An 18,843-nucleotide genomic window follows, 5' to 3' on the forward strand; every position below is an offset into this window, starting at 1 on the left:
CCTTTCCAGTAGAGCTGGCCACTGAGACTTATGTCATCTGTACTCTCAGGCAGCTCCAAATCTTCTCTTTAGCCTCCTAAAGAGCAGGCACTTTGGGGAAACTGAGGCAGCAATAACTACTTTAACAGTGAAAGGTGAGAAGCAAGGCTGAGATCTCATTAGAAAGTGAACCTGAACTGTAACCCATTGGTTCTCAGTCCTTTTTGAACACTGAAGTCACACAGGAGTTAAGAAAAAGAAACCAAAAAGATCCCCATGGCCTGCTTCCTAGAAGACTCTAATTCAGTAGGGGCCGGAGGGGGGGCCTTGCATTCTGTCATTTTTATCAGTTCCCTGGTGGTTCTGATCCGCAGCCACAGTCGAGAACGATTCTCAAAAAGGGTTCTCAAGAAGGGCTGTGGCTAACCATCCCTTCTCTGCCTCTAATTCGCATAGAAAATTGATGCTCTGGTTAGCTGTGGTAGCAGGAGTCACGGAGCCTACAGCTCTCACTGTCTACAAAGCCTGGACTCCAGTTTGTTTGCCTTAATTCAGCTGTGGGTGGCCTGTCCCCACCTGGAACATTCGTGCTGGGCTTTGCTGGAAGCAGCAGCCTTGCCAATCTCTTGAGTCTCTTTGCCGGCTCACTGGGACTCGGGATGGGGTGTTAAGACCTGTGGAGTCATCTTCTGCCACCTTGCTCAGGAGAAGCGCTGTGTCTCACTGACATTCCCCTGTGGCCAAATACTTATCCTAGTAGTCAGCACACAGGGAGTTGTGAGGAGAATTCTCTTTGGATAGAGAACCCGAGTGCTTGAGGATGTAAGCAGAGAGACCAGGTGGAGGCTGGGCGGGAACCTCTGTTGGGGCCAGGATTGTTGCTAGGAGCCGCTCTGCCTTCTGGGGCCAGGGTGGGGACGGTGGCAGGCTGCCTTCCAGACAGGAGGCAGGTTTTCTCAGTTTCTGAGTTGGGATTTGGTGCTCAGCACAAGGAAGTTGGCACTTTGTCTTGCCCTGTCCCCAGGTGATATCTTGAGGGAGCTACGCCAGAGTAGAGGTTGGGAGATGTGGCCTTTATCCCTGATTTTGTCACCGATGGGCTCTGGCCATCCCCCTCACTGTCAGGGTGAAAATGGGTCACCTTTGTCCTGGCAAAGACTCTAAAACTGTGTGAGGTCGCAGAGTCTGGGTGAGACCCTTGTCACATGGAAAGAGAAGTTAGGTCCTGAGCAAGGGCTGATGACTGAGCCTAGAGGTTTAAGGGAGACCAGGAGGAGGCTTGACGTCCTGCAGGTCGCCACAGGACAATGAAATGACTCTCTGACGGGGGGAGTGCAGGCCAAGCACTGTGTGCGGATAGAGCCTGGCACATCCTGAGAGGAAACTGGAGAGCTGGTTTCTGCGGAGACCCTGCCACCTACCCGAGTGAGAAGCGGAGTCACAAAGCTTGACGTTCTTCAAGAGCTTCTGGGCCAGTGGGCAGAGAAAATGGGGTTTTGAAGAAAATAGAAACTCATGGGAAAAGAAAGTGTCAGACTCCGCCTTGATAAATTCCACCTTCCCCAGAGACACTAAGGTGTCCTTGTCAAAGCCACAAGTGAAGCCAGCTTCGTGGGTTCGGTGACGGTCTTCACAAACTGCTCTGCCGCAGTTTGGCACCTGGCTTGGCACAGGCTTGGCACCTGGAAGGCTTCAAGCGTCTCAGAGAGGCAGAATGTCAGAAAAGAGATGTTCTTTGGTCCAGCAGCAGATTTCCTCACTCCAAGAATACCTGGGCTCCTGATGGGCTTCCTGCAAAGTCATTTACTTGTACTGACATCCCTCTGCCGCTCCCCACCGTAGGACCGCGGATGATACGGGCTGCCGCCTTCTGGATCCCCAAGGACTGTGCTTACCGCCCAGGAAGTAGCTGCTGCCTCTGGACAACCTCTCAGGCTCCTTCCCCACCCAGGGCATGAGCACCCGTGATGCTGTCCCCCCAGGTAAGGGGCTGCCCTCATCCTGGGAGATGGAGCCAGGCAGGTGACAAGACCTTTCTGCCCTGACCCAGATCTCTGCTGGCTGACGCGGGCGCTTTATGCTCAGCTTCTTGTCTGGGGGCTCCCGGGCCCAGGGAAAGGCTCAGAGTGTTCTAGAAACTCGGTGGAGGATTGCCTCCACTCTCTGTGCTGGTGGGCCGGCTGAGGAGCTGGCCCGTTTTGTAGTCAGAGGACATAGGGCTGGGCCCTCAGTGACAGCTGGGTGTCTCCGTCTCCTCAGCGGATCGGGCAGGAGAAAGGGAGCAGTGTGGCTAGCTCAGGGTTAGGAGATGGAGTTCCAGGCCTGATGCTCTGCTCTGGGACCAACTGTGTGAACCTCAGTTTCCTTTGGCAAGTGAGGGGATCCACAGGCCCCGCCACAGATGGAGGGGGTGCTGGTGAGGTGGACAGCTGCTTTTCCCTGGTGGGGCTGGAGCCGGGGCCCTGGGACCAGAGTAGATCCAGACACAGGTCATCACCTAGGGACAGAGCACCTGGGGCTTTGCCATATTAATGTGAGGACAGTTGCGTAATTTAATGCCACATCAGGTTCCTGCCGGGCATTAGATTCTTACAGGGAAGTGGGAAGTACTGAAAGCTTAAGAAAAGCCTAAAAGTCTAGAAATAGGATGCAGGTATGACCGTATGGACCCCTAATCCTGTCCAACTCCTTTGTTTTACTGACCTGGGAACCGAGACTCAGAGAGGCTAACTTACTTCCTCAGGGTCACATAGCTGACAGAAACAGGAAGGGAACAGACTCCTGTTTGCCTCCTGTCTGGGGACCTTCTACCCTGGGAGTGGGCATGCTGGGTCGCACCTTGGCGGAGGCTTCTCCAGGTGGTGGGTCGGGGCCCCGTGCATAGTCCTGAGCTGTGCTTTGGATGGGGTAATACTAATACTAAAGTGCCCCCTGAGTGCAGGTCCTGCAAAGATGGATGGCATGAGGTCCCTGTGCCAGGATGGTTCAGGGCAAGGGGAGAAGAGGCCAGGAGAGGGGAGGGTAAGATGGGGTATGCTTGGGCTGCTGTGGGGGCACAGAGGAGAGGCAAGGCTTCTCAAAGCAGCAGATGCTTCGCTGAGGCTCCCCCTCCCACTTCCCCCCGGCTCAGGGCCCCTCCCCCTGAGCCACCTTCCTCCTGAGCTCCCCACAATGTCACTGCTTGTTATTCAATGTCTCCCGCACTAACCGCACTAACCTTCGGGTCTCATCAGGGCCTGGGAGGCCGAGTCCCTGACAGGCAGCCTTTGGTAAATATCTAAGGTAGGGATCAATCAAATTGATGTGCTGAGCCAGGGAGGTTTAGGACAAGGTGAAGGTTCAGTGTGGGCCACGCTGATGAGGGGCTGGAGGACTCCCAGGAGAGGGTTTTGGGCCAGTAATTGGATGCTCTGCTCTGCGTCCGTGGGGTGAGGTCAGGGCCAAAGCCACAGGTCAGGGGGTTACAGCATGAGGGTGACAATGAAAGGCATGGCAGTGAGAAGTGGCCGGTGAGATGAGCAGAGGACAGAGGCAGGGTGGGGGGTGTGTGGAGGAGGGGAGCCCATGAAGGAAGCTAAGAAGAGGTGGCCGAGTGGGGGTGGGGGCACCTGGAGAAAAGGCGGATGGAGAAGGCAGGTGAGTGTGGGAAGTGGGGAGCCAGGCCAAGAGGGCTGAGAAGAGTGGGGTGGTGGGCCTTGGTGGGGATCGTGGTGCCCTGGCTGGCTGGGCGGTGGGGTGGTGGGCCCCCCATCCATAAGCCGGGCTCTGGTTTGGGGGTGGGCTACAGAGACCCCAAGGGGAACAGTGCTGGGGCAGCCTATTCCCCAGTCCTGGTCTCAGTGGGCTTCCGGTGCTTCTGTCCCCAGCCAAGGTTCTGGCCCCAGTGGCCGTGTACTGTGGGAGTGTCCCTCGGACCAGTACGGGGCCCCGCGCAGTCCCAGGAGGAAGAAGTGACTCCAGGCTGCAGACTTATGGAGAAGGTAAGGTGGGTGGGACTTGGCCTGCTGACTTGGTTACACCAAATGGCCTTCCAGTGCCCTCGGTGGCCTCCCTGGGGACTGGGGGCAGAGAATTGGGGTTCTCCTGGCAGCTGCCCAATCAGGGCCCGGGACCAGAGAGCAAAGCTGGGGCTCCCTCCTGGAGAGAGAATGTGAGTTGTTCTAGAAGCCTGGCTGTGTGGTCCCGCTAGGGCACACGCTATTTTTACTGCAGTCTGCTGCTGAAATCCCTTTTGGTTTTAGGTGGTTCCTTTCAGTTCTGTGCCTCAGGGGATGGAGGTGCACAGAGGGAGAGCCCCAGGAACAAGGAATTGGGGATCCCAGCACACCCCTTGCTCTCATCAGATCCCAGGGAAAGCCCACATGAAGATGCAGTCTGTTGTCCCTTGCTTGGGGTCTGGGCGGGCCTTCAGCAGCCAGGACGGTGGTGGGGACAGGGACACCTGTAGTGGGACAGCTGCTGGCGTGGTGAATATTGCAGGCCAGCCATTCGACTTCTACTTTCTGCTCTGACTTCCAGCTACAGACCCTCTTCTCTGCAGAACCCCTGTTCCCGCGTTCGCGAGGGAGAACATGATTGCTCTAGCTCCTTGCCCTCTTCTAGTTACTTCCCTTACAGGCCTGTGGCCAGCACCCAGGTCAGCTTTTGCCAGGCGTGGTGCCACCCAGGATCTGTGGCCTCCTTTGCGGGTCTCATGGCTTAGGTCAAGGCCCTCCAAAAATGCTGTGTGTGTGGCAGAGATTCTAAAAGCTGGTCTCTGTATTTGTTTTCCCTGGCCCTCCCACAGTCTAGGCTCCTTCAAGGACCAGTTCAAACACCACCACTTCATGAAGGCCTTCCAGATCCTTCTCTTCCTCCTCTCTGTGCACAAAACATTTTGTTGGCATCTCTCTCAGGGCATATCTCCCAGTTGACCTTGTAATGAATCCATTGAAAGATGAATCTTTTCCTGTAGTAGATTGAAAGTCCTTTCTCGGTAAATATTGTGTCTCACCCATCTCTGGGTCTCCACTGCCTGGACAGTGCTGGGCACAGAGGGGACACTCTGAATGTTTATTGAATGGGTGATTGGATAAGCTGGTGTCTGCATGGAAGCATGATTGAGTCACCTCAACTTCTCTTTACAATCTGCATTTGGTCTTGTCAGGTATATTGAATGGATTGGTTGGGACCCTGGAGGTGGCTGGATGGTGGTCCCTGGGCGGAAGACCTTCCCCGAGGATTTACGGCTCATGTCTGTGCTGTCATAGGGCTGCATATCGACTCCCATTTTCTTCCCTTGAGTAGCTCAGGACACACCTTGTTAAGGTCAGGCTTCCCAGAGACTGTTGAATGAATGGATTGACCCAAGATCGATGGTAACATTAAATGATCGGGATTCGTGGGGCAAGGCCTGACTGTTCTAAGGAAGCAGCACTGGAGAGTTCGCTGGGGCCTGGTGCCACCGAGGGTGCTGGGTGCTTAGCCACTCTTACCTCTGTCTCCTTCAGCCTCCCTCCGGCCAACTCCAAGTGTCCTGCTGGAGAAGCCATTGCAGCTGTTGCCTGGACAAGGGGACCCCCACAGCCCCAAGCTGGATGCCCCCCTGAAGGGCTGGCAGGCCAGGAATGGCCACCCCCGGGGCCTTGCGGCCCTGTCTCTGGGGTCCAACCCCCTGGCGCCCTTCTCCTCTCTGGAGTCTGAGGCCAACAGTGTGGCTCGGGACACCACCCAGATCAAGGACAAGCTCAAGAAAAGAAGGCTCTCGGAGGGCTTGGCAGCATCCTCCCGAGGTGAGCCCTGGGCCCTGCCCACCCACCTCCCACACACCCTGAGGCCAGGGACCCCCACTACCGGGCTCTGAGGGTCAGGGGCTGCTCAGGATGCCCCCACCCAGGGCGCTGTCAGCCACCCTCCTGGGAATGCCCCTCCAAGCTGGGCTCTGCAGTGGCCTTCCAGCTCACCCCCCCCCCCATTCCCACCCTGGCCTCCTTCTCCTCCTTCTAGTCTTCTCTCCATGGGGATCCTTCTAAATTGCCAGTCGGATCATAGCCTCCTTCCTGCTCCCACTAACAGTGCTTAGAACCACCCCGAGGTTTTGGGATGTGCTTGGAGTAAGCGCCTGAACAGAGTCCCCAGTGTGTGAGGCCGGCTGCCTTCACCATGTGCCTGAGCCATACCCTCTCCCCTGCTTTCTGCTCCTCTCCCTCCAGCTCTGCTCACACTCCCCTGCACTCTGCTCACTCTCTCCCCTGCTCTCTGTGGTCAGACACACTGACCCTCTAGTCCTGGAACAGGTGAGCTCTGTCTGGCCTCAGGCTCTGACAGGCTGTTCCCCCCACCTCCCTCCTTTCCTCACGGGGCTACCACTCATCCTTCCTGCTTGGCTAAGGAGCCCTCCTCAGAGAGGCCTCTTGACTCCCCAGTCGGCATCCACCCCAGTGACACTCTCTAATGGAACCCTCTAGTTTTCTCTCTTAGCTCTTCTCACGGTTTGCCTTTGTGTGTTTGCTTGTGTGATTATTTGTCTTTCATGGGGATTTTGCACTTGGTGGAACCTCCATGAGGGCGGCTGCGGAGGCTTCAGTGTGAGGCAGAGTTGCCCGGCAAAGGAGATTCTCCAGAAATCCTTGTTAAACAGATGAGCCAAGAATTGAACAGTGGGCATTTTTTAAAAAAAAGAGTTTATTTATTTATTTGACAGAGAGAGACAGCAAGAGAGGGAACACAAGCAGGGGGAGTAGGAGAGGGAGAAACAGGCTTCCTGCTAAGCAGAGAGCCGGAGGCGGGGCTTGATCCCAGGACAGAGCCGAAGGCAGATGCTTGAGGACTGAGCCACCCAGGCGCCCCTAACAGCGGGCACTTTATATTTCTTTCTCATCTGAGTAGTGGATAAACCAGGAAAACAGGCCATGTTCCAATCTTAGCTCTGATACTGGCCAGCTCTGGGACTTTGGGCAAGTCAGTTACCCCCTCAACCTCAGTTTCCCCTTAGTGTAATGGGGATACTTATATTTCTGTGTACCTGAGTGTGATGAAAATATTGTGCACAGAATTCTCAGCACCTGGCATTGTGGGTAGAACTTAATACATTTTCATTTCCTTTTCTCTCTCCTCTTCTCCTGGACCAATCATGTAACTGGGTCCTTTCTGTAGCTCAGTGAATGTTTGAGTAACACGAGGAATAAGAAGGCTCGAGGTCTTCGGAAGGGGGGGACACTGGGGACATGCTCTCCATTGAGTAAGATACTCCCCCTGCTAACGTCTCCCTGGGGCTGTGACCATGCCCAGGATGACACGGGGAGCCCCTGTAAGGAGTCCCCTGTGCCTGGACAGTATGGAGGCAGCAGGTAGGGTATCAGAGTGCTGGAGAAGCTTGCTTAGAATTTCTGAGTGGTACAACTTCTGGAGTTGCTAGACCAAAGGGAGTTCACGGACTCCCTCCCTGAGAGGTCCGAAGTCTTTCTCTAGACACGTCATCTCTTTGTACAAAGTTCTAGAGCAGGAGAAAAAGAATAGGAGTTGTTCTATGCAAGGTGCGGATGGAAGTCCCTCAGCAAGTGTGGCAAGACGGGGATCTCTGGTCCCCAGGGCAGGGCTGTGGCTGCCCTTTGCACCCTGAAAGGAGGCTGTGTTGGCTTCTTGGTGCCACTACCCAGATGGGGCCCCAGGTGGGTACTGTCTCCACCTGGCTTGTGACCCCTCCTTGCCTCCCTCCCCTCAACACCCCGGCAGGACTGACCAGAGGGCAAAGGGGAGCCAGGCTCACCAGGGGAGCAGAGAAGCTATTTGGGATTTGGTGGTTTTGATGCAATCACTTAGGTGTAGGTGGAACAGAAAGGCCTTCGAGAATTAAAGTCTAAGTTTTTTTCACTGCCACCAATCATTGCAAAGATAATCCTGAGCTCGTTACTGTGGGGATGGCAGCGTGCATGGCGCTATTCCAGAGGGCGTGGGCAGGGGGCACCGAATGCCTGTTGGGCACAGACGTTACTCATAAAAAGCTCAAAGTGTTGTGGTCTGCTTTTAGACTAGGTCAGGATGTCCCCTGTGCCGAAAGAGCAGTACCCCCGTATCATTAGCTGGAAAGGAAGGGGGAACAGAAATAATTTATGGGCACCTGCCATGTGCCCAGTACTTTCTTGGCATTTTATGTAAGTCACTAATCTTTGGAAAACCCCATGACATAAATACATTCATTTTACAGAAGAGCAAGTGGGGATTCAAAGACTTGCTCAAGGTCCCACAGCTTGTAGCCAGGACCCACGGTCCTGACTCCTACTCCAGGACTGGTGTCCTTCCTGCCCATCCTGCCTCTGACTTTTAAATAGATGACTTTGATTGGCCCTTTTTGCCAAATTTTATAGGAATGGGAACGGGTCCTTGGTGCTGTCTGCTGCTCAGCCTAGTGGTGGGGTTGGGGCCGGTGGGGGGCTGGTGGTGGATCTCTTTCTGTTCTCACAGTCCCGGCCTCCCCTGGAACCTGTGGCCCTGTTGCCAGTGTCGAATTGCCCCCCTCCCCGTGCTCCTGAGACTAACTTATTCCTCACCCCACCCCCCTGCACAGCCTCCCTGGATCCTCTGGGAGGCCCCAGAGGGGTTCCTCTGAGGAGCACCATCCCCCGGGCCACCTCTCAGAGGCTGCTGAGGGCGCCCAGGCCGATGCCTCCCATCCAGAGCATCCCCACCACCCCTGAGGCTGGCGGAGCCAAGGAAAAGGGCCTGGACCCACCTGGAAGCAGTCGGGGTCCCCAGGAGCTGAGACCTGGTGCCCAGGAGGTAAGGTGGTTTGTTCTGCGTTGTGCCTCTCTGTCCTGTCTTTGTTTCTACTCTTTTTTTTGGGGGGGGGGGTAAAGATTTTATTTATTTATTAGAGAGAGAGAGAGCGCAAGTGAGTGTATAAGCTGGGGGAGGGGCAGAGAGAGAGGGAGAAGCAGACTCCCTGCTGAGCAGGGAACCCTACCCAGGGCTCAAACCCAGGACCCGGGGAGCATGACCTGAGCTGAAGGTGGGTGCTTAACCAATGGAGCCACCCAGGGGTCCCTCTTTGTTTCCATTTCTTCCTACCCTGGTTCCTGAGCCTGGGGCTTCTCCCAAGGTTTGTGAGCGGCCGCCCTCAGGGATAAGGGGGCCACGGGGGCGGGGAGCATCTTTCCCACAGCACCCAAAACCTTGGCAGATGGCCTAGGAGCTCCGGCAGGTTGCCCCAGCGGGGCTGAGCACAGCTGTGTGACCACCAGTCCCACACTTGGGGGTTCCCTAGGCCTTCTCTGGTTTAAATGTTCCGGAACTCCTCATTTTTTTCTGACCCTTGCCGTTATAGGCAAGGGTGAGTGACAGAGGGGAAAGCTGACTGGGCTAAAAGTCAGGAGGTCTGAATTTGCACTCTGCTCCTCACTGGCTGTGTGACCTTGGGCCAGTCCCCCTCCTCTCCGGGCCTAGTTTGCACATCTATAAAAAGAAGGTATTAGACCAGATGTTTTTGAAGATCTGTTTCAGCTCTGATTTGTAGAAGTTTCTGAAATGAGAAGAATAGAAAAACAAATAATAATAACAAAAATGAATAGGGATGAACCTCCCCCCTCCCCTGCCCCGCCCACCTCAGGTCTTCCTCTTGGAGTGGGCAGGGGGTGGGGGTGGGGTCCCAGAGTGGTATGGCTGAGAAGAAAAACCAGAAGACACTTCCCAGCACTGCCTGCCACCCCAGTGGCTCCTGATAAAAGGGACCACCCTATGTAAGGAGCCAGGGACGTGAGCTTCCAGAACTTTCCCCCCAACCTCTGCTCCCAGGTGCAGATCTCCAGACAATACCTGCATTGCAATGATGAGAAGATGCACAAGTCTCTGGGGGGCGTTGTGATCCCGCCCATCCCGAAGGCTGCGGTGTCCGCTGGGGCCTCCTCCTGTACTCCTGGTTCCCTGCCCAGCCGCTTGCCTCCAGGCCAGGGTCTCCTCACGGGCCTGAGGGCCCCCCGTGCAAGGTAACCAGCCCCCTCTCTGTCTAGCCCTCTGGGATCCGCTGAGCCTCCGCGCCAGGGCAGAGCTCTGGGGGGCCGGGCACACGAAGAGCCTGGCTCACCCATGGGCCACAGGCCTGGGGACCGCACGGGGCTGATCCTTGAGCCCAGTGGGCTGGGTGTCTGGGCTCAGAAGACAGTGTCTCGGCCTCCGGAGTCCACCAGTTTGCGGATGTCTGTGGTTGTCGCAGTGGTGAATAAAATAGGAGCTCTGTTGAGGCTAGCTCTTTGTTATTAAGTATTTTCTTAATTAATAGATACTAAAAGTACGAGCATTACCAGGTACAGGTATGGAAGTGGGAGGGAGTGGTCCACAGAAGGTCTGGGCATAATAAAGGGTCTTCATACTCAAAGATGTTTGGGACTGGGGTGGGTAGAGGGTTGCTGTGCTGTAATGAATCTTGATTTATGGCATGTAAGGAGGACAGGTCTCTTCAGATGGCCCAGAACACCCCCATGGTCAGTCCAAACTGATGCTGGAGTAATTGTGTATGTGTGTGTGTAAGAGAGAGAGACAGACAGAGACAGACAGACAGAGGGAGGATGAGAGAGGCCTCACTTCTCCAATCCCTTGGGGGCCTGCTGGACGGAGTGCTCCCTTTTCTCTCATGCTTCCTCACCTCTCCATCTCCCATGCTGCCTTCCCTCCTATGCATACACACGTCTACCTCCTTCCCAGCCCTGCAGGGTGTGGGCCTGGGCCTGGATCTGAGCGGCCGCTCCACTGACCTCTGCTTCCTCACGTTGGGCCCTTCCTCCCCCCAGAGGTGGTCCTGGTGGCTGGGGGGATCCTCCGGCCCCAGACCAGCGACCTTCACTCCACCCTCGTTGCTCTTGACTTAACATCCTGTGAGGTGTTGACCTCCTTGTCACCTCCTCCTTCCTTCCCTCCTGACTTGAAACCTGCTACTTGACCTTCGGTGGCAGAACCTTCTAGACAGTGCCCCCTGCAGCCTCCTTCGTCCATGTCTTAGATGTGGCCGTTCCTGTGGCTCGGTCCTAGCCTTTTGTGCCCACTCTGTGTTCTCCCCGGGGGAGTCCTGTCTGTGCGGGCAACTTATGACGATGGGTATCTTCCTCATGCCCTCATCTCCTGCTCTGGCCCGAGGTCTCCCTAGGGTCAGGCTCCATGTCCATCCCACTGGTGGACCTCTTCAGTGTCCTCATGGCCAACGCGGATCCGGGGTCAGAAGGAGGCAGCGACTCTGTGCCACCATCACGGCCACACCTGTGGGCCACCGCACGTTTCCCCAAACCGCCTCCCTCCCACAGTCTCCCGACGTCCCCCAGGGTGTGGGCATTCTCTTCCATCTTCCAGTCTCAGCATCATCTTCGACTCTTGCTCCCGTGGCCCCATGGCCCAGCAGACTGCCACACCCCGTCAGGTTTTCTGTAAGCAAGAGAAAATACGAGGGCTGCCACCCCTCTCTTGTCCCTACCTTCTCCATTTCCACTCACGGGCTCCTCTTGAGCACCCCGACAGCTCCTAGCCCGGCACCTTGTCGTGTGGGCTCTGCGTTCTCATTTTCCCTTCTCCTGCACCGCCCTGGGTACCTTTCCTCCACGTGATCCACATTTTCTGACACCCTGTGCCAGCAGCTTAAAGACGAGTCTCGCTGGTCTGACATTCAGGGCCCATCCCTGGCCCGCCACCCCGCACACCTCCTATGCTGCCCTGGGGAGCCGTCCCACCTCCAGAACCTCCCTGCCCCATCTGCGCAGCTCCAATACCAGCCTTCACCTGGGGCCCCCCATTCGGCTCCTACTGTTTCTCAAGCCCCAGTTGTACACCAGTCCCTGCCGTCAGGTCTTCCCTGCCCTCCCTGGGGAGGCGATTCCGGAAGAGCCTCCTTTGCACTGTCTACACAGCATCTAGCCCACGGACCATCTGACCACACTTTTATTTAAAGCCCCATCTGTTCTTCGACTGGGAGTCCTGCGGGGCAGAGCCCATGCCTCGAAATCTCTGCGGCTCCCACGGTGCCAAGCTTGTACCTGGTGTGGTTTAGTCACACAATAAATACCTCCCTGTTTGTTGCCTTGTTGTGACATGATTCCTCTCCATTAACTTGGGGAGGCTAGCACAGAGGTGGGGAGGAGCCTCTGTCAGCATTTCTTTCGTCCCTTCACTATTCACCCATCCGTCCACGCGTCCATTTACTTACTTAAGAGCTCTCAAGCACCTGCTACGTGCCAGTTTCCTTAGAAACAAAGCCAAACAAGACAGTCTCTGTGTCCTAGGAGCTCATGAGAGAGATTTATTAGTAAACCATTGGACTGAAGTCCAGTGAGGTAAGCGCTAAGATAGGAGGCTGCCAATCATTCTGGGGAGCCTGCTGGGAAATGATCTCAATTAGGCTGGGAAGCCTTCTTGGAGGAGGTGAGACCGGAACCAAGTTTTGAAGGCTGAGGGAGAGTCTGGGAAATGAGGAGGGAGAGATAGGAGGCATTCCTGGAACTCTAAGGGGTGTGCACTGGTGTTGGTGCGAGACAGGTGGGCGAGGTTAGTAGGACTGCATGGCCCCGTGGGCCAAACCGAGAACCGTGAGCTTTATCCTGAAGTAGCCAGGTGCCACTGAAGGCCTTTGGCGTGGAAGTGCCATCAGATCTGCATTAGAAAGGCCACTTCGGTGACCAGAGAGGGCTGTGCACGCCAGGGCAGAGACTCCTGCAGGAATGGTGGGGAGAAGCCATGGACCCCTGAAGGTGGCAGAGACAGTGATGTGTGGCGTGTGTCTGGACCCAGACTGGTCTGGTCTGGTCTCCTGTCAGCCTGCCCTTGACTTTGCGGATGGAGCTGCATCTCCTGCAGCTTTGAGCTCCAAGCTCCAAGCAGAGAGCCTCCTTACAGAGCTGCCCACAACCCCTCTCTGATTCCCCCCATCTTGCCTGTTGTCCCATCCAGGAACCCCCCTGCTCCTCACTGAGGTGGCTTCTACTTGCCGTCTCTCATGGTTCTTTTCTCTCCTCCATTCTTTTAAGATTGGCTCGGGAGAGTGGGCCTCGGGAGAAGACCCCTGAATCTCTGGGTACGTACTCCCCACAAGCACCCCCACTTGCTTTCTCCAACTCCCTGCTTCCTGGACTGGGTAGGGGATCAGAACTAGGGTTGGAGTAGGCGTGAGCACCCTCGGACCTGAGCTCCTCATTTCACGGATGGGGAAGCTGAGGCCATGGGCCCTGCCACCTCAGAGAGCTGCTGGGCCAGGTGTGCTCTGGGCTCTGGGCCAGGTGTGTGGAGGTGTCCTGGGCCAGGTGTGCAGAGGTGTCCCGGCACACAGAGCCTCCCGGTAACCCAGCTGCGAGAGGGGCCTGTGTGACCTGTGAACGGCTGCATGGGGACAGCAGGCTGGGTCTTGTCCCTGGTTCTGGAGTCTGGAGGGCAGCCCATCATATGCGCACGTGGGTCCACATGGCCACAGAGACCATGCTTCTGTCACTTTGTGCAGCTGCCCTGTGCTGTTTTAAGCAGGTAGAGGGGAATGTTCCTCACTAGGCTGAGTGTGACATTGAACCACATCCCACGAACCCCTTAGGCAGCGGGTGCTGGAAGGCTTCTGTGTCATGAGAATGGGGCCAACTGGGATATTAGGGAGGCGAGAGGGCATTGGAGGCCGAGGCACAGAGAAGCTTCAGAACAGGAAGCAGGAGGCTCTCTAGCCTGATGACCTAACTGCGGGGAGGAGGGAAGCTGAGCCCTGGGTCAGGTGAGGGGATCTGGATGGAGCACCCCGAGGCTGGGGAGGAGGATACCTCAGTGGCCGTGCAGACCGGCAGGAGGGGGCCCACACCCAGTCCAGCTTTCCAGCAGGTCCCTCTGGCTTAGCAAGTGCGCCAGTTGGCGAGGGGGAGGCGGTGGCCCAGGAAGCCCCAGGTTCAGCACTTGAGCTGAGCTTGAGAGTCAGGCCTGGCATAGAAACCTCGGGGGCGGCCGCTTCCCTGCTGCTGTCTGGCTGGGCTGCAGTGGGGTGACCTCGGGCCATCTGGTGTGACCCATGCTGACAACCACAGTGTCCCTAACGGCTACCCCTGAGTGTGCCAGGAGACCCCAGTTTGTAACTGTCCCCTGGTTTGCATCACCTTGTTTGCATCTCATCATGCTGCTTGAGAACCGGGTCCCTGGGGGCTTGGGGGCAGGGGCCAGGCTGCTCAGACAAGGCTTTCCAGGCTGTCTCATGGAGTTGGGGGTGAGGAGAGGGGATGCACAATAGTGAGGTCCTTAAAGGGCTCTCTGATCTTCCAGCCATTAGCTGGGGATAGCATGGCCCCGTACGTGTAACACGCCTACCACACAGAAGGAGCTCACGTGGCATTGTCTGAAGCTGGGGGCTTCCTCAGTCTCGTGGCATTCCTGCAGTCCTTGTCCTCATTAGCTGGCACCTGAGCACCTGTGTCCTCTGCCCTGCCCCTTTATTTTTGAGCAAACGAAGCCTTTACCCCTCCTCTATCTTGGCCCTCCATCCTTCTCCAGCGATCGAAGCAGAGGGATCCTTGGCAGAGGGCAGGGGCTGGGCAGAGGTCAGGGTAACCTGGGAGCCCTCCTGGAGGTCCCAGATTCGAGGTGTCCTTTCCACCCTCAGGCAGCCCCAGAGGGTGACCCCCATTCCAGCAGACCCCTTATTTGCAGGTTCACCCAAGAGCAGTGTACTCCAAAAACTGTGAACAGGAGAACCCAGATAACATTTTTTTCATTGAAAGAAAGCTGATCTACCCCTTTCCTGCCTCCATAATAAGACAAGTTGCTTTTGAAGTCTATTGATTAGGAAAATCTAGAGTGACTAAGAGACACTATTGATTTGATGTCACTTGGACATGAATACTGTACAGTCACAAGAGCGTGTGAAGGTTGCTGAGTCTTCTCTATCCGTAAAACGAGGGGATGCGACCGACATTGATTAGTTCTCTGGTCCTTCCACACTGTGTGATGATGGGGCTTGGTTTATTTTCTCTCTTCCTGAGGTGCACGCCTCTCAGGTAAGACAGACTGGCATCCTCAGGAGCTATCTTAAACTTCTAGGTAACAGACCACCCCCTGTTTCTTGCCCAGCCTCCTCCCTTCCGATCTTACACTAAGGTGTGCAGTAATCATTGAATGAGTGGGTATCTGGGTATCTGGGTGGATGGGTGGGTGAATGGATGTACGCATGAGAGGAGAACGCTGGTCCTTGGGCAGCCCGCTCTGTGTGCACCAGCGCTGCTCTGTAGACTTCTGCCACCAAGCAAGCACTGGGCAGAACAGCAGAGGGTGGCAGGCTTAGTAGTAAAATGTTTCACCAGCCGCAGGGTCACAGAGCCCCAGGGGCAGCCCGGAAGGGTGAGGCGGCTTCAGAGTGCTGGGTGTCCTCAGCTCCATTCTTGTTCTTGACTCCTCAGAGCCAAGACCTTCAGCCCTGCCTGTCAGAGACAGGTCTGCTGCCCCCGTGAAGCATCCCCTGCCTTCATCTCAGTCCGCTCCTACACTGACAGCCTTCTCCTTCGGCCAGGCCAAAGAAACCCGCCCCTCGCTCCAAGACGAGGACCAGAAGGAGAACAGTACCAAGGTACCTGGAAAGTGAGGGGAGGAGAAAGTGGGGGTCAGAGTGGACCACTGGCCGAGCACAAGCCTGTCTGAGGAAATTTATAAATGTGGGGCCAGTTTGAGGAAGGCAAGAAAGAGCCCTGAGTCAGCTCCCTGGGCGCTTAAGACTGGAACCTGAAGATGGTTTGGGGGTGAGGAGCGAGGAAAGGAAGAGAAACAAGAGAGAGGAAAAGAAGGATGGGGGTGGGGGTGAGGGGAAGGGGAGTATAGCGGGGGGCTGAGGGAGGAAGGGAGGGCACAAGGTCACCTGAGGTTCGGAAGGAAGCAGGATGTAGAGAGTGGAGAGGAGCTTAGGGGAACCAAGCCCAGTAATTTGAACCAGCACCCAAGATAGAAACGGAGAGGCAGCTGACTCGGGCAGATCAGCCAAAGGCTCTGCTTGACAGGCTGGCAGACACCTTGCGCTTCTAAGGTGACCTTGGTCCAGATGATTCTCTGCCCTGGTCTGGATGTGTTTACTAACACTTGAAGAGTCACTGCCGTGGGAGCTCCGGGCTCAGTCTCTGAAGTGGAGATGGAAGCGTACAGGAAACATGCCTGGAAGGGCCGCTGGGCACCTGCGCTGTGTTAGGGTCCAGGGACGGTGACGATGAGGTCCGGGCGTGGCAGCCCTCCCTCTCCAGCCAGGGCGTCAGAGCCTGGCATGAAGGAAGAACAGTTCAGTGCTGGGAGACAACCCCACTTCCCCGCCCCCCTTGGCCGCTCACCCCATGGCCAGACCGAGGACCTTGTGACAACTTCTCCCGAACTGGCATCTCGCTTTGAAGCACCCCCTTCGCTCGCCACCCATGTCCTGTTCGCCTAGTTTCGTCCAGCCACACCCCGGCCCCAGCATTTCTAACCGTTCTTGCATCAACAATATCCTCCCCGGAATCAGACCATTCCCATCAGCGACTTAGCTCTCTGTGAGTTCTTTTGTCTAAAAAAATAAAACGACTGCTTTGTCTCCACACATTCTGTCCGGAGTCCACTGCAGTCGGGTTTGGGTCCCACTGCCCTCGTGGAAACTGCCCATGTCAAGGCCACCGATGACCTCCAGCTTCCCACGAGCAGCACAGCTCAGTCCTCTTCTAATCGCCACCCCCGTCAGCAGCTTTGCTGTTTCGTTCTTCTTGAAGTCCCCCCCTTGGGAGGGAGGCGAGGGATGGCTTCTTTCCTAGTTTTTCACCCCATCGGATTTCGTTCCTTCCCAGTCCTCTTAGCTGACTCCTCATCTTCTTCCCCTCTACATGCTAGAGGCCCCAGAGCTTGGATCTCTGGTCTCTGACCTATTTATCTGCCCCCCTGTGACCTGTTCTGTCCATGGCATTGAGTGCCATCTGTATTCTGAGGACTCCCAAATGTCCCTCTCTGGCCCTGACCCTCCCCTGACCTCCGGGAGCAGTCAAATTTTGTAACTAAGTAGGTATTAACTGATACTCTGCATTTCCATTTAGGTATCTAATTATATTTCCAACTTAGCTCATCTAAAACTCAGCTGTTGAAACTTTACCCCCAAAAGCTCTTTCCCCAGTAGATAGCAAGAAAAGGCCACTCCAGCCTTCCAGCTACTCTGGCTAAATATCTTGGGCCCGCCCCTGCCTCCTCTTCCTCTGTTGCCCCACGCCTCATATATGAGCAGAAGCGGTGGGCTCTGCTTCTGGGACCTGTCCACAGCCAGGCCTTTCTGTCCTCCTCATTCTCGCGATGCTAGTGCAAGCCCCACCACATGGAGACTCTTGGCTCTGTTCTGCAACTTTTTGTGAGTCTTAAATTATTCCCAAATATAAAGTTATTAAACAACAACACTTGGAGGGACCCCTTGTCTCCCAGTGAAGTCCAATCAGGTCACTCCTGTGTTCAGAACCTCAGTGGTTTTCTGTGTCCTTTAGAGGACATGTCTGACCCCTCCCTGTGCACTATGGCTCTGCCCACCCCTGCCACCTCTGACCCCGTGTCCTCTCATCCTCTGACTTGGGGTGCTCCAGCCAGTGTCCTCACCGCCCCCAACCGTGCCCAGCACCCTCCAGCCTCAGGACCTTTGCATTCTCTTTCCTCTGCTCAACACCCATCTCCCCTAGAAATCTGCATGGCTTCTGCTCCTTTATTCCATCCATGTCTCTGCTTCAATTCCCCCACTCTGGGAGTCCCTCTGGGCCTTCCTACCTAAAATGGAAGCCCTGGTCACCCTCTGTCCCTCCTTTCCTTCTGGTACATATGGCCTGACATTAGAAATTGCTCTGTTTGCTGTCTCCCTGCTCCGTGGCAGCCTTCCGGGAGCAAGTTCTTGGTCGTTTTGTTCCCTCCCAGAAGAGCGATGGCACGTAGGAGCCACTCACACTCCTGACGGAATAAATGCAGGTACAGAAGACACTGGTGGGTCCTCAAGGTAACAGAGTTTGCCTTGACCTTCTGCCAGATCCAGGTGACCATCTCCAAGTCTGCCCAGGAGAAGATGCGGCTGAGGCAGATGAAGGAGATGGAGGTGCTCCAGAGGACAAAGGAGCTGGAGAGGGAGAGGGAGCTTGCTTCCCAGAGCCTGGCCTCCCGCAGAGTCCTGATGAAGGAAGGTACCTGGGCGCCTGGGGGCAGGATCCCCTCAGGCTGGGGAGATGTCTTGGCCAACCCCTAGATGAGAGAGGGTTTAGCCACAGCTCCTGATGCTCCCCATCTGGACACTGGACTGGGAGCCACTAATGGGCCCACATCCAGAGGAGGACTGGGGCCAAGGACAGGCAGGACCAGCGCCATTCTAGGACTTCCTCTGTCTCCACAGGCCTCCTTCCCCTCCGGGGCAGTGGGACCATGTCTGTGCCCACAGGGCTGAGCAGCCCCCGCAGAAACATCGGTGGTATCCTGAGGAAGCGGGCCAACCGGGCCTCGCTGCCCAGCATCCCTGTCAGCAAGCGGGAGCCCAGTTTTGCCCGCCATGCTTCAGGTAGGGCCCGGCCGAGTGGCTGGGGGACATGTGTCCGTCTTGCTGTGCAGCCTTGGGATGCTTTGGGGTATGGAAAGGTGACCTGGGCCACTCTACTTTTTCCCATTACCTGTGTTAGAGCAGAGGGCGGCCTGAGGTGTGATCACCCTGCCAGAGAACGAGGGATAGTGTGGGAGTGAAAAGTATCAATGGGCCGGACTAGGGGTCTGGGGAATTGCAAATGGAGTTACTGGTAGAAGGGCAGGTGTGCCCAGCCCAGGACATGTCCTAGAGGCCTCACCTGTGCACCAGGACCAGAGATGATGGGGAGAAGCATTCCCGAAAGTGGCTGGAAACATCGGGAAGAGGAAGAGAGGGGTCTGGGAAGACCTTGA

General features: G+C 56.0%; 1 protein-coding gene across 1 annotated transcript in view; it reads left to right on the forward strand.

The window, feature by feature from the left end:
• TOGARAM2 (TOG array regulator of axonemal microtubules 2) overlaps positions 1-18,843 on the forward strand; it is a 58,956-nt gene that overhangs the window by 16,499 nt on the left and 23,614 nt on the right. The window contains 10 exon segments of the mRNA XM_082745043.1: positions 1,822-1,926; positions 1,929-1,961; positions 3,846-3,959; positions 5,469-5,750; positions 8,525-8,736; positions 9,748-9,938; positions 12,957-13,003; positions 15,348-15,514; positions 17,951-18,101; positions 18,308-18,469. Of these exon segments, the coding sequence (XP_082601169.1) occupies positions 1,830-1,926; positions 1,929-1,961; positions 3,846-3,959; positions 5,469-5,750; positions 8,525-8,736; positions 9,748-9,938; positions 12,957-13,003; positions 15,348-15,514; positions 17,951-18,101; positions 18,308-18,469 (1,456 nt within the window). The 5' untranslated portion in view covers positions 1,822-1,829.

This window comes from Mustela nivalis (assembly GCF_964662115.1).
Source record: "Mustela nivalis genome assembly, chromosome: 8".
NCBI lineage: Eukaryota > Metazoa > Chordata > Mammalia > Carnivora > Mustelidae > Mustela > Mustela nivalis.